This window comes from Chrysemys picta, chromosome 5 (assembly GCF_011386835.1).
Source record: "Chrysemys picta bellii isolate R12L10 chromosome 5, ASM1138683v2, whole genome shotgun sequence".
Taxonomy (NCBI): Eukaryota; Metazoa; Chordata; order Testudines; family Emydidae; genus Chrysemys; species Chrysemys picta.
Window position 1 is genome coordinate 31,885,238 of NC_088795.1, and position 16,137 is coordinate 31,901,374.

General features: G+C 42.1%; 1 protein-coding gene across 1 annotated transcript in view; it reads left to right on the plus strand.

The window, feature by feature from the left end:
- Positions 1-279: 279 nt before the first annotated feature.
- ARHGEF38 (Rho guanine nucleotide exchange factor 38) overlaps positions 280-16,137 on the plus strand; it is a 63,059-nt gene continuing 47,201 nt past the window's right edge. The window contains exons 1-2 of the mRNA XM_005287876.3: positions 280-901; positions 15,391-15,581. Coding sequence (XP_005287933.2) covers positions 700-901; positions 15,391-15,581 — 393 coding nt within the window. The 5' untranslated portion in view covers positions 280-699. The remainder of the gene's footprint in view (positions 902-15,390; positions 15,582-16,137) is intronic.

Below are 16,137 nucleotides of genomic sequence, written 5' to 3' on the forward strand. Positions count from 1 at the left end.
TAGAGCGTGACCAGTCCCTGGTGCATTAAGTTACTGCCCCATGGCACAGAGAATGGGAAAGCCTCCAGGGCAGCCATTGTAAACGGATTAACCTCAGTTTTGGTTTGCTCAGGGCCCCCTCCGGCTTCGAATGGATGGGAAACCAGAGCGAGCCGGCTGTGTGTGAGCCTGCCCTGCATAACAGTGTGCACCGGCTTCCCCACCTCCCCGGGCAAATCGCTCAGCGGAGACAGCAACAGGCACAGCCCCAGGAGAGGGGGGAGGGGTCTGAGAGACTCTTTCCTGTCACTATCCAAACAGCGATTTTTAAATCCTATTTTGTCCCTGGGGCAAACATCTGTGTTCAGAAGGGGCCCATTGCCCACAAGCATCGGGATCACCCCTTGTTGTTACCCCGCTGCAGCGCAGCGCAGCCCTTCCATTTGCCCGAGCTTGAGCTGCTGGCCTCTCAGGTAACAGGTGGCAGGTTCCCCAGTCAGGCTCCAAGGGCAGCAGAGGATGACTTCATAGGGGTGGGGCTCTGCGAGGCTGTAGTCGAGGTGGCAGGCAACCTGAGTCAGGGAACAAGTGAACTTGTGAAGTCAAAGACAGGTGAGCTGAGCTGATAGGCAGCTTTTACACTCACCTGGGAAACAAGCACTAAACTCAGCTCCCTAAGAATCGACATTCTCCCAAGGAAGAGGGTTGTCACTGCTGAAAATGGAAACCAAAGAAGCCCCTGGGAAAGAAGGCATGGGAGCCAAGAGGAAGAATTTGACCTTCTTGAAGCACAGACTGTACATGGTGGAGAGAAGGAAGACAGACACTGTTGTTGAGAACAGTGTTTCTGTGGACCAGGGTAATTCTGGCACTTTGAGGAGGAGCCAATCTGACAGGACAGAATACAGCCAGAAGTTACAAGGTAACAAAAAATTACTTATTTATTATTTGTATTGGAGCCCATTCAAAAAGCTTAAAATCTAAGTGACCATTCCCCCTCCCCCCCCCCCACTATGGTAACCATTCCTGGCTGGTTTTATATTTATAAATAATGCCACTTGCACAGGATTCCAAATGGGATTCATATGATGCCCAGCTTTTTAAAGCCTATGTATAAAATATACATGGAACTGAAATCCTACTCTATATGTTAGCCATATTATCTACCAGTTCTTCAGTATTTTGAAAATATGTCTCCGCATGAGCTGATAGTCTTTTGTGGAATGGGATATACACTGTCAAACTAATAGAGGTGGGAAGGGATATTTTTGTTTAAGTTAAGCTTGATTAAATTTAAAAGAAAAATGTGCCTGTTCATCTCTTATCTAGATTGAATATGTCTGAATTTCAAGTATATCAAATTACATGCCTTTAATAGTTATATGAACTATGTCATCAGAATACCTTTTATGGCAATAATCTTGTATCAGTGGAATAAAACAATAATGTGTTTTAATAAAATATGTATGGTTTTGGTGCATTTAATAAAGGAACAGCATTCCCTCAAACGGAAAATATAATGTTCATAGCTACTGAGCTGTTGAAATGCAGTTAACAGGTCTGGTGATGACATTCCCTTTCAGTGACTAAAATGCTACCTATTCAGATGTAGTAAGAAGTATGAAGAGCTTTAGGTTAATTTTTCCTCTCTGCAATACTGACTTTAAGGAGAAATTCACTATTAGTTAATTTACTGGTGCTTAGTGAAAAACAATTTATACTTTGGAATTTGAGTTACTTACAGCTTAATATTTTGAGAAAACAGTAATACTAATACAATTATATCAGTAAAGTGGGAAAAATCTTACTTCATTGTTCTGCCAAAAGAGAAAAGGAACTTAACTATTAGCATATACCAGAATACATGATAGGTGATCTTTATTGGACGTGCTGCTCCTTCCTTTCACACATATTAGGCTTGAGTCTCTTCTCACTTACTGTAAATCAGGAGTGAGGAAGTCACAGAAGTCTATGGAGTTACAGCAGTGCAAAACTAATTTAAAGTGAGAGAAGATTAGAGCTACTGGGTTTCAGAACTATAGTCCTCTTCTAGTGAATTCAACGAGAAGTCCTTTGGCACCATAGAGACTAACAAATTTATTTGGGCATAAGCTTTCGTGGGCTATAACCCACTTCATCAGCCCATGAAAGCTTATCCCCAAGGTGCCACAAGGACTCCTGGTTGATTTTGCTGATACAGACTAACGCGGCTACCCCTCTGAAACCTTCTAGTGAATTGTCATTCTTGATAGCAAAATGAACTGTAACCAATTTGAAAAGGGCCGTGCAAATTTATACTTAGCGGATCTTTAGCAGAGATAATTTAGGGTTTATTTGTGGGGAAGAAAATCTGCAGGGCTGGTCAAACTTGTTAATAAAAATAAGATCTACAGAAGCACTGATGTGACAGTTAACAGTGTCTTATCAAACATTCTCTGAACTAGTGTTTTTTTGGGTGGGGTTCAGGCAGGGTTTAAGAAATGTTAGTTTAAGTGAAAAATGCTAACTTGATAGATCTGGCCACATTCTCTGAATGGATAGAGAAAGGGAGGCAACCCTGCCCTTTCTACAATGTGTCTCAATCCCGTTGAGAAGGCCTCACACATGAAAGGTCTTGTCTACAATGGTATTTAAGTTAAGGCTGTTTATAATAGGAAAATTTGTGAGAGTTTTGGCTGTGCAACACCAGTTGAAACCCCGAATGTAGGTGCACTGTACTGGTGGAAAATAGGGCTCTCTAAAAATACCACCTCCACGAGGGGCATAGCTACCAGTGCTGGGAGCATGTGCACTGTCTATACTGGTACGTTACAGCACTGAAACTTGCAGCGCTCAGGGGGGTGTTTTTTCACACCCCTGAGCAAGAAAGTTGCAGCACTGTAACGTGCCAGTGTAGACAAGCCCTTAGACTGACCTAGCTATGTCACCATATAACCCTGTAGTGTAGACACAGGCTATGTCGATGGAAGGAGTTTTTCCATTGCTGAACAAAAACCATCTCTGAGTGACGGTAGCTATGTCAATAGAAGCAGCACGTTCACTGGGGCTTGGCTACACTTAAAAGTTATATCATCCTATGTCCTGAGGTTCATAGTCAGGTTGACCTACCCCCAGCACAGACATGGCTAGATTGACCCAAGAATTCTCTCCACTTCTCAAAGAGGTGGATTAACTACAATTGATATAGAAACTCCTTCTGTCAATGTAGGAAGCGTCTACACCAGGGGTCAGGAACCTTTCAGAAGTGGTGTGCCTAGTCTTCATTTATTCACTCTGATTTAAGGTTTCACGTGCCAGTAATACATTTTAACGTTTTTAGAAGGTCTCTCTCTCTCTAAGTCTATAATATATAACTAAAATATTGTTGTATGTAAAGTAAATAAGCTTTTTAAAATGTTTAAGAAGCTTCATTTAAAATTAAATTAAAATGCAGAGCCCCTCGTACCGGTGGCCAGGACCTGGGCAGTGTGAGTGCCACTGAAAATCAGTTCATGTGCTGCCTTTGGCACGTGTGCCATAGGTTGCCTACCTCTGGTCTACACTAAGGTGCTGCAGCAGCTGCGCCCTTGCTGTGCTTCTATATCATAGACATAGCCTAGATGATGAGAGCAGCTATCATCCATGCTATAATTGTGCTGTTGTCATCCCAGCCCTTTCACAGGCACTAGAATTTACTTTTAAAAGGTTGTTAGGCACACAGAAAAATGGGTGCAATTTGTATGAATAGAATTACAGACATGAAAAATCCACAATTCTTAAGGATCTAGAGCCTCCCCGTGGATTTCCATTAGATTTTGCCATTTTCTACAGAATTTTTTTCTAAACTTTCATCTAAAAAGAGTTACTAGATCTCTGGTTGCAAAGATAACCAGGAGCATTCAGTTAGCTTTGTGAATCAAGACATTGAAACAACAGGATTACAAGAGGTGTGAACTTCCCATTGTAAAGGCTTTTCACTTTAAAACTTAATTAGCAACACAGCTATGGAAATATTAACTAATGATTATACCAGAAACATCCAGTTAATGCACTTATCTAGTGTCAGTGGTCATTCAACATCTTGATGTTTCATTCCTTTAAAAAATTCCTTTTGAGAAAGGCTGTACATTTTGCATGTCAAAGCATCATTTAATTATTAAATTTCACAATGCATTACAAACGTCAGTCAAATCTCTCAGTATCTTTTGTAAGGTAGCTAGGTACTATTAGCCCCATTTTACATATGGGTATACCTAGACACCTACTGATTGATGTCACAGAGCACCTCAGTCAGTGGCAGAACCAAAATAAAAAGGAAATTGGTTGGAATTCAGGAGATCCGTGTTTGTTTTCTGGATCTGCCACAGACTCCTTGGCTAAGTCATTTCTCTATACCATAGTTCTCCCCCTGGTAAAGTGGGGGTAATACGTTACTACTGCACATGATTTCATGAAGATAATTCATTAATGCTTGTGATTTATTTAGAAACATTGATAGGGATCTTATATGTGCTTAGATGCGTCTTAGGACTTCTGACTCCCAGTCCCCTGAAAATAATGTCATTTGCTTTTGACTGAATAATTGAGGAAATTAATACTGTCCTTAAAAATCATATAAAAAGTAATGGTAAGTTTGTCAGTTTTTAGAACAAATTGTTGGTCTCCTTACTAGTAAGATTTGGTCTTTCCTATAAAACTTGGACCAACAGCAGTGAAAGTCATTGTTATCTATGTAAACATGTATGTATTGCATCATAGCTGGGCTTGGACTACTCTAAGGCCTCCATCCTGCAAACACTTTTGTACTTGAGTAACTCAAGTTCAGCGAGTGTAGTTACTCACATGCATAAGTGTCTGCAGGATCAGGGCGTAAGCGAAGCCAGCTCTACACTTAAAAATTAGATTGACCTAGCTATGTTGCTCAGGGCTGTGAAAAATTTTGCACCCCGTACAACACAGTTAGGTTGACCTAACTCCCTGTATAGGTGCTGTTAGGTCAATAGAAAAATTCTTCCATTCTACCCCTTTTAAGAAAGATGGATTACCTCCATCAGCTACAGCGCTATAGCTGTGCTGCAGTCGTGTAAAAATAGGAGGAACACACAAAATATTTGAAGAGATTACTTATGTTACGTTTGTTTCTTTTAAAACCTAGATATATAAGAGCTTGGCATATTATTGTCTGAGGGATTATGGAAAAAATGGGTTTCCAGAAAGTATCTGATTTAGGGATTTGCAGTATTTTACTTTAAGGTAATAAATATTTTTGAAAAATCTTCATGTTGGAAGTCTATCTAGTATTAATACCCTTGCTTTTGACTTGTCACTTTAGTGGTGTACTGATCAGCTGTACTGTCAAATTGTTGGCAATATTCTTGGAGGGTAGCAGCACTACCCTTTGATGTTATAAGAAGTCAGAGAACAGCCCCTCCCCCAGCCTTTTTCTGAACAGCATGCCTCTTCTTCCTGTCAGCTGACTGCTTCTCCAACCCCCTCCTCACTGAAAGCCCACATATTTCTCCCCCAATTTCCTTATATGTTTTGGACTATATTTAGATTTTAAATATACATAGAGCTAATTTCTTATTGTACTGCAAAATTTGTTGCTCTTTGGAGCAGCTGGTTTCTTGATTGAATTAAAGTCCACTTAGGAGTAAAAGTTTGCATAGCTTACACTAGTGCAGAAGATACACCTATGTAAATATACCCATTGTCTTGAGATCATATAAGGCAACAAGTCCACTTGTCCTTCCATGTTCAAATTTCTATTCAGTGGGCGTAGGTTTGCTTTTACTTGCCCCAGTGTAAATCTGGAGCAACTCTGCTGAAGTCATTGGAGTTTCACTGATGTAACCTCTTTGGGGAACCATTTTTGTGTTCTATGTTTGTACAGCACCTAGCAGAAAGGGGTCCATGACTGAGGCTCCAAAGGGCTACTGAAATAGCCTTCACTCCCTTAGAGTATGTCTAAGACCCAATGTTTTTAAAGTGTATAGGAATTCCATCTCCATACACATGGTCAGACCCACAAATAAACGTTTTATTAATCAAAACTGTTAGATCTTGGGTCAGAGACACCTGACAATCCTTGCAGACGATCCATGCCAAAGCTTGACATGTGCATATCATTGGATGTAGCCCTTCCTCAGGTCTTCTGTTACCAACATTAACCAAGTAGCATAAGACTGATATAAATACACCAGCCCATGACATATTGGAAAGGATTATTTGCAGGTAATAGCACTAACAGTCAAGGCATTCTTCTGTCACACAGCAATAAGCTTTCTCTTCCAGCACATTCCCATGGGGATCTCTCTAGTCTCCTGTCAGCACACACAGAATTAACAGTCTAATGTCAAGGAACTGAAGAAAGGAATTTCATATAATATGTGGATTTTTTCTATACCTGATGCAAAACAAATAATGACAGAGTTTGTAATTAGATAATTCAACCATCTTTGGTCCTGATGTTCTGAGAAATCTCATTACTCTGGCAACTCATGCAAACTCACATATACTATAATATTCCTCTTCTTGTGTTCTAAATACTGTATTTTTTCTTCTTCTTATGCACTGGTTACTTTCATAGCTTCTTCAGGCTGGGTGAAATTTCCCTGACTGCAGAGTGTCAGCATAAGGTTTATGCACCCTTAAGTGCCACTTGAGCCCTCAAAAATAGGCCATGTGCTGACCCTTTGCAGAGAGGGCAATTTCACCCTCTAGGACCACTAGTTTTGTTTTACCATATTATACTCACTGACATATATCCCACCATCAACTCAATTCTCTAACTCTCCTCCAATGAGAATATTGGGTATGTACACAGGAAGTAAGGACAGGGCTCTTGGAGCAAATCCAGCGTCCAACTTGAGTACCTCATCTGGGAACTTAGGAAGAATCCTAACTCCCAGGGCTGCCCGCTCTATGAAGTAGAAGGACTGGAGGATGGTGGATCTTCTGGCTCTGGCTTCTCCCAAAACAGGCCCCAACACTTCCTGCAAGTTGCTGTACAGTGAGGGAGCTATTGCAGAGGAGGGATCTACTGTGTATTGCACACAAGGTATATAGCTCCACAGATCCTACCCAGACTCTCCTACTGCACCTGTGGTGGTAAGTGCAGGGATTTGCCTCTTCATGATTAGCTTTGAGGGATGTTTTTAGACTGCATATTCGCAAAAGGAACAAGTAAAACACAGGTAGCTCCTTAGACAATGTCATTACTTGGAGAATGTTATGCTCATATAACCTGACATCTCTAAGGACAAAGGGACTGTATTGTACAACAATGGCACTGAGCCTAAGCAATACTTCTTTCTCCTCCCCCAGCCCTCACCAGACTTATACCACTGTTGATGCAGGTGCCAGAAGGAAAATAAAGTCTGCCAATATTTGAAGTATGTGTTTGCTATAGCTGCATTCCTCAAGCTTTCCCTCTTTCCCTTCTGACCATAGAATGCTATTAATATCCTCAAAGGGCTCATAGATTCATAGATTCTAGGACTGGAAGGGACCTCGAGAGGTCATCGAGTCCAGTCCCCTGCCCTCATGGCAGGACCAAATACTGTCTAGACCATCCCTGGTAGACATTTATCTAACTTACTCTTAAATATCTCCAAAGATGGAGATTCCACAACCTCCCTAGGCAATTTATTCCAGTGTTTAACCACCCTGACAGTTAGGAACTTTTTCCTAATGTCCAACCTAAACCTCCCTTGCTGCAGTTTAAGCCCATTGCTTCTTGTTCTATTCTTAGAGGCTAAGGTGAACAAGTTTCAGAGTAGCAGCCGTGTTAGTCTGTATCCGCAAAAAGAACAGGAGTACTTGTGGCACCTTAGAGACTAACAAATTTATTAGAGCATAAGCTTTCGTGGACTACAGCCCACTTCTTCGGATGCATATAGAGTGAAACATATATTGAGGAGATCTATATACACACATATAGAGAGCATGAACAGGTGGGAGTTGTCTTACCAACTCTGAGAGGCCAATTAAGTAAGAGAAAAAAACTTTTGAAGTGATAATCAAGCTAGCCCAGTACAGACAGTTTGATAAGAAGTGTGAGAATACTTACAAGGGGAGATAGATTCAATGTTTATAATGGCTCAGCCATTCCCAGTCCTTATTCAATCCTGAGTTGATTGTGTCTAGTTTGCATATCAATTCCAGCTCAGCTGTCTCTCGTTGGAGTCTGTTTTTGAAGTTTTTCTGTTGTAAAATAGCCACCCGCAGGTCTGTCATAGAATGACCAGATAGGTTAAAGTGTTCTCCCACTGGTTTTTGAGTATTATGATTCCTGATGTCAGATTTGTGTCCATTAATTCTTTTGCGGAGAGACTGTCCGGTTTGGCCAATGTACATGGCAGAGGGGCATTGCTGGCACATGATGGCATATGTCACATTGGTAGATGTGCAGGTGAACGAGCCCCTGATGGTATGGCTGATGTGATTCGGTCCTATGATGATGTCACTTGAATAGATATGTGGACAGAGTTGGCATCGGGCTTTGTTACAAGGATAGGTTCCTGGGTCAGTGATGTTTGGTTGCTGGTGAGTATTTGCTTTAGGTTGGGGGGTTGTCTGTAAGCGAGGACAGGTCTGTCTCCCAAGATCTGTGAGAGTAAAGGATCATCTTTGAGGATAGGTTGTAGATCTCTGATGATGCGCTGGAGAGATTTTAGTTGGGGGCTGAAGGTGACAGCTAGTGGTGTTCTGTTATTTTCTTGTTGGGCCTGTCTTGTAGGAGGTGACTTCTAGGTACTCGCCTTCAGCCCCCAACTAAAACCTCTCCAGCGCATCATCAGAGAAGTTGCAATCCCTCCCAGTTTGGTATCATCCGCAAACTTAATAAGCCTACTTTCTATGCCAATATCTAAGTCGTTAATGAAGGATGTTGAACAGAGCCGGTCCCAAAACAGACCCCTGCGGAACCCCACTTGTTATGCCTTTCCAGCAGGATTGGGAACCATTAATAACAACTCTGAGTATGGTTATCCAGCCAGTTATGCACCCACCTTATAGTAGCCCCATCTAAATTGTATTTGCCTAGTTTATCGATAAGAATATCATGCGAGACCGTATCAAATGCCTTACTAAAGTCTAAGTATACCACATCCACAGCTTCTCCCTTATCCACAAGGCTCGTTATCCTATCAAAGAAAGCTATCAGATTGGTTTGACACAATTTGTTTTTTACAAATCCATGCTGGCTATTCCCTATCACCTTACCACCTTCCAAGTGTTTGCAGATTATTTCCTTAATTACTTGCTCCATTATCTTCCCTGGCACAGAAGTTAAACTAACTGGTCTGTAGTTTCCTGGGTTGTTTTTATTTCCCTTTTTATAGATGGGCACTATATTTGCCCTTTTCCAGTCTTCTGGAATCTCTCCCGTCTCCCATGATTTTCCAAAGATAATAGCTAGAGGCTCAGATACCTCCTATATTAGCTCCTTGAGTATTCTAGGATGCATTTCATCAGGCCCTGGTGACTTGCAGGCATCTAACTTTTCTAAGTGATTTTTAACTTGTTCTTTTTTTATTTTATCTTCTAAACCTACCTCCTTCCCATTAGCATTCACTAGGTTAGGCATTCCTTCAGACTTCTCGGTGAAGACCGAAACAAAGAAGCCATTAAGCATCTCTGCCATTTCCAAGTTTCCTGTTACTGTTTCTCCCTCTTCACTGAGCAACGGGCCTACCCTGTCTTTGGTCTTCCTCTTGCTTCTAATGTACTGATAAAAAGTCTTCCTGTTTCCCTTTATTCCCGTAGCTAATTTGAGCTCATTTTGTGCCTTTGCCTTTCTAATCTTGCCCCTGCATTCCTGTGTTGTTTGCCTATATTCATCCTTTGTAATCTGTTCTAGTTTCCATTTTTTATATGACTCCTTTTTATTTTTTAGATCATGCAAGATCTCATGGTTAAGCCAAGGTGGTCTTTTGCCACATTTTCTATCTTTCCTAACCAGCGGAATAGCTTGCTTTTGGGCCCTTAATAGTGTCCTTTGAAAAACTGCCAACTCTCCTCAGTCGTTTTTCCCCTCAGTCTTGATTCCCCTCAGTCTTGATTCCCTATCAGCTCTCTGAGCTTATCAAAATCCGCCTTCCTGAAATCCATTGTCTCTATTTTGCTGTTCTCCCTTCTACCCTTCCTTAGAATTGCAAACTCTATGATTTCATGATCACTTTCACCCAAGCTGCCTTCTACTTTTAAATTCTCAATGAGTTCCTCCCTATTTGTTAAAATCAAGTCTAGAACAGCATCCCCCCTAGTAGCTTTTTCAACCTTCTGAAATAAAAAGTTGTCTGCAATGCAGTCCAAGAATTTGTTGGATAGTCTGTGCCCTGCTGTGTTATTTTCCCAACATATATTTGGATAGTTGAAGTCCCCCATCACTACCAAATCTTGGGCTTTGGATGATTTTGTTAGTTGTTTAAAAAAAGCCTCATCCACCTCTTTCACCTGGTTAGGTGGCCTGTAGTAGACTCCTAGCATCACCCTTGTTTTTTACCCCTTTTAGCCTAACCCAGAGACTCTCAACACTTCCGTCTCCTATGTCCATCTCCACCTCAGTCCAAGTGTGTACATTTTTAATATATAAGGCAACACCTCCTCCCTTTTTCCCCTGTCTATCCTTTCTGAGTAAGCTGTACCCATCCACACCAACATTCCAATCATGTGTATTATCCCACCAAGTTTCAGTGATGCCAACAATGTCACAGTTGTATTTATTTATTAGCACTTCCAGTTCTTCCTGCTTATTACCCATACTTCTTGCATTTGTATATAGGCATCTAAGATACTGGTTCGATCTTGCCTCCCAGTTTTGCCCTGACCCTCCTTTCTCCCTGCCATTATAGCCCACACTCCCTCTTGTTTCCGACCGATCTCCCAGGTCTCCATGTTCCCCACTTACCTGTGGGCTTTGCTCACCTGTCCCCGTTGAACCTAGTTTAAAGCCCTCCTCACTAGGTTAGCCAGTCTGTGTCCAAATAGGGTCTTTCCCCTCCTCGAAAGGTGAACGCCATCTCTGCCTAGCAGTCCTTCCTCGAATAGCATCCCGTGGTCAAGGAAGCCAAAGCCCTCCTGGCGACACCATCTTTGCAGCCAGGCATTCACCTCCATGATGCATCTGTCTCTGCCCGGGCCCCTACCTTTGACAGGAAGAATCGAAGAGAATACCACCTGCACTCCAAACTCCTTCACCCGTACTCCCAGAGCCCTGTAGTCACTCTTGATCCGCTCAGTGTCACACCTCGCAGTATCATTTGTGCCCACATGGATGAGTAGCATGGGGTAGTAGTCAGAGGGCTGGATAATCCTCGACAATGCCTCCGTAACATTTCAGATACGGGCCCCCGGCAGGCAGCTTACCTCCCGAGATGAAATGTCAGGGCGACAGATGGGCGCCTTCGTCCCCCTCAGCAGAGAGTCTCCGACCACCACTACCCTACGTTTCCTATTTGCAGTGGTGGCAGCAGACCTCCCAGCCTTAGGGGTACGAGGCTTCTCCTCCTTTATTGTAGGAGAGCATAACGGTTACCTATTACCACAGCGGAAGGGTTCAGAGCAGGGGTGGAGCACCAGAAGTAACCAGCTGCCAGTGTCCACCCTGAGCCATCTCTTCCTCCACCAGGTGTATCAGCAGTCCTGTGTACTGGGACAGCTACCTCAGCTGTCTCCACATGGACACTGTCCAGGAATTGCTCGTGGATTCGGATGCTCCTCAACCTAGCCACCTCCTCCTGTAGCTCTCCCACCTGCTGCCTGAGAGATTCCACCAGCAGGCACCTTTCACATTGGATGGTCCCCCCAGCCTGGATATCAGTAAGTGGAAATTGCAAGTTACAGTCTCTGCAAAACCACACCAGGATCTGGGTAGAAGCATCCATGCTCAGGCGCTCTGTCTGGCTACAGGTGCAGGTGGAGGAGACAGAAGCAGTGCTGGCACAGGTGTTGCGGGTCTTCCTAACCATCGTAAGCCTCCCTCTGTCAAACTCCCTCTCAAACTCCCCTGTCTGCAGCCCCCTGTCTGTTGAAAGGGTTGTTTAAGCAAGAAGTTTTGAATGTAGTTGGTTTATAGGTTTTAAGGGGAATAAAGGGAAAACAGATAGAACCGGCAAGGGACCCTCACTCCCTTCCCAACTCCCTTGCGAAACTCCCTGTTAGCAGCCCCTGGTCGCAAAAGCTCCCAGGTTGCTTGTGCGCTGCTTTATAAAGCCCTGGCCTGTATGAATGCCCTGCCCACTGATTAAGGCTCAGCCAATTACCAGAGGCTTCTAGCTTTCAGACCTTCCTTTGAAGCTCACAGCTTCCAACTGCTAGCCACAGCACACGGTCCTTCAACCAACCAACCAACCAACCAAACAGACTGACAAACACAAGCTCAGCACACACAGCAAGTAACCCCCAAACACAAACACACACACACTACAGACAGTCACTTACCCCAAGGGTGCCTTATTGCTCCTCCTTCACCTGGAGAACTCCCTTACGAAACTCCCTGTTAGCTCAAAAGCAATCAGCTGAACATAAAACCACAAGTTCTGCTATAATCATTGATTCAATAGCTCCCTTTTGTATTGTATAGAGACAGGCACATCCAAAGTGAAAAAGTAAATATAGTTAGCAAAAATGTAAAGTTATATTACAAAAATACAAAGAAATATATTACAAAAAATACAAAGAAAACAAGATTTACTGAAACTTCTCCTAGCTATTTCATTGTGTTGAGGTTGAGTGTAGTTATTTCCTGGTACCTATATTATGTACCATATATTAAGACTAATAAGTGAGTACTGACAATACAAGGATTGAATTTGATCAAGCAATTTGAATGACAAACCAAAATATTAACTCAAGGGTTACATCTGGAAGCCCAAAATGGGATGCAATAGTTTTATTTTGTTCATTAAAAAAAAAATTATAGTGTAAGATTAGAATGTTTCTTTTCAATAAGTCTGTTTACATTCACATTTCTAACAATGTCCTATTAATCCTGATAGCCAGACAGAGTGATACTAGCGAGATTTTCCATGTTATCTGGTGCTTTTTTCACAAGGTAGATAAATTATTTTCACATGCCACCTCAATGGAAATGTTGATTTTTGTGCAGAGATCGCTACACATAGAACTTAAATGGATTCAATTCTGCAGTATTTTCAGTGGTTCACTCTGAAGTTTTAAATATAGTTACAAATCAAGATTTCTATAAAAAAAATAAATGCACTATTGCATAGAAGGAGCAGACGGAAAGCTCTGGCCCTATGTTTTTAGCTGGGAAATGAGAAGTAATTGGAAGAAGGCCATGAAAAGGTACAAATGACCCCTTTGTTCTCCCCTTTACCCGTGTGGGCCAATTGCTAGGTATAACAACAGCCTGTTCATTTATTCCACTTTGCAGCATCAATGATGAATGGGTATTATAAGTGGATGCAGCTCCACTGAAATCAGTAAAATTGCACCGGCTCACATCAGGGCTGAATTTGGCCTAAAAATCTGGATCAATTGGGCCTGGAGATGAGAAACCTCCTTTGCCTAGTTTGCCATTTTGATGGCAATGTTTCAACCTGAAGAAGAAATCATTCACCCCTCCTGATCACCCCTCTTCTATTTGCACATAAAGGCTGAGAAGCTCAGTGGTGGAAATGATGATTGCCCAAGAGGAGAAAAAAACTTTAAGCAGAAAAGTGCCTAACTGAATCGGTCTACAAATTTATTCAGCCTCATCCTTTGTGTTTGCCTAAATGTTGATATTTTCAAAGAAATACTCTGATTAAAAAAAAAAAAACATGGCCACACAGGCTTACTAGTAAGTGTGTCATATAATGAGGGTAAGATTAGCAAAACAACTGCCATTTCTGAAGATCCAGGGTCAGCACTCAGCATAATTATAGAAGATGATGATAACATGTCGGATCAATAACAATTTATGACCCGTGCTAAGGAACAACTCAGAATATTCCATCTTGCAAGCTTGTTGGTTCTCTCACAAACATTATCCCAAGTACCAGAGACATAGTTCTTCATTGTCTTATGCAGGCATTGCTGGATGTTTATGACTCTTCTCCTGCTAAACAGTTCATTCATAAACTACAGAATGTTAAATACTGGTTATCACCTTGCAAAAATAAAAGATACATCTTGTTATTGGCTCGTTAGACAATAGGGTGTACACAAGATGTTGACACAAATAGCATAAGAGTATGGGTCTCAATAGAGGGTTCCAGTGTATTGCCACTCAGCTGTAAGTCTCTCTCCTGTCAAACTGTTATACGAGTATTGCACTGATACTCAGTAATGGTATGTCCATTTTTTTCTGGTTCTATACACCATCTTGTGGCTAGCAGTATCTTAAACACCCTCCAAAGTCTTTCTTCATATTAAGCAACAGAGGGTCCTGTGGCACCTTTAAGACTAACAGAAGTATTGGGAGCATAAGCTTTCGTGGGTAAGAACCCCACGAAAGCTTATGCTCCCAATACTTCTGTTAGTCTTAAAGGTGCCACAGGACCCTCTGTTGCTTTTTACAGATTCAGACTGTATCAGACTGTATCAGACGGCTACCCCTCTGATACCTGACACCATGCAAGGCTCTTCATATTAAGTGTTTTTTCCTGTGAAAAAGAGGTAGATCTGTGCCTACAGACAAAATACACAACCTGTCTACACAGCTCACACAATATATCTGCCAGATTGGCAAACCAAATGCCTTACGAACCTGTGAAAGGAAGGAACCTCATTACAGACAAATTCTCTTTCTTCTCTACCTGTAACACATAAATATGACTCATCAATATCAAAGGAACATTTCCAAATGTCTGGGATAAAAATAAGTATTTTAGGTTTATTATAAGGGAAAATAGTCATGAGTGGCCACATCCCCATATCTCTGCCCTTTGGATCCTTTGTTACTGGATATCACAGCTGACCTCATTCTCCTAGAATTTCTCAGCAATGTCCAAAGGAACCTATTCTGATAGAATTACAGATTTCATCATCATTACAGATACAGGCATAAATATATATAAGGTAACTCCCTTTTCTTCATGTGCCAGTATATATATTTATGCCTGTATCTGTAATTTTCACTCCATGCATCTGAAGAAGTGGGGGTTTTACCCACAAAAGCTTATGCCCAAATAAATCTGTTAGTCTTTAAGCTGCCACAGGATTCCCACAGTGAAGCTCCCCATTCCAGGGCAATGAAATGACATGAGTCTGCTGCTTGTTTAGCCTTCCTTGCTTCAGCCAACGAGGCAGGCTTTATCCTTGTCTGAGATACACCAAGCATCTGAAACCACTCTGAAACCAAGCATCTTCGATGACTCTGAATAGACTAAACATGTATCAGTGACTCAAACCAGAGGCATGACAGTGGGAATAAAGGTTCTCACACTACAGTTCTCACAAGTGTTCTGTAATAAATTTTAACAGAAAAGATGGCCCCACAAGCTGGGTCCTTGTCACCCGTCACTTCACTGCAGGAGAATGAAGAGCAGCTGACCAGGCGAATGATGGCCAAGAGAGTAAAAATCATTGCAGAACTGGTGCAGACAGAGAAAGACTACCTCAATGACCTGGAGCTGTGCATCAGGGAAGTGGTTCAGCCCTTGAGAAACAAGCAGGTAAGAAAGTGTTGGGTTTATTTGTTTTGTTTTTTGGAGGAAAGGCTGATTTGACACAGATCTGAATTTACCACTGCTCTGTCTACAATCAACAATAAACACAAATGTCTGCCAAGGGATATGCAGGAATGGCATGGTGCCAGGTACAATTCTAGGCATGACTTTTTTGAGGGGGTGGGGCTTGCGGCAGGGAGGGCAAGCAGGAATACTTTAAATGCTCAAGGCTTTCAGGGTGAAATTCATTTCACCTGTATAAAGCTGGAATAAATGGGGCAGAAACAGGACTGCAGTTCAGACCTCCTCACCCTGAACCCCATGCCCATTATTCCAGGCTATGAACTAGAATAGCAGCCGCAGCTCCTCCATGCGGCTTGAACAGCCTGCTGTGTAATCACAGATTACACATCCCCTCCCCTGGCTTTCTCCCATCACCATGGAAGCTCCATTATACAAATTTCCCCAGTAAGGGGCTTGAATGTTATGATCCTTCACACCGTGGTGAATTTCACCCTTGAAGACCGCTTTTATTCAAACAAACTCATCCTGGTTGCTTGAA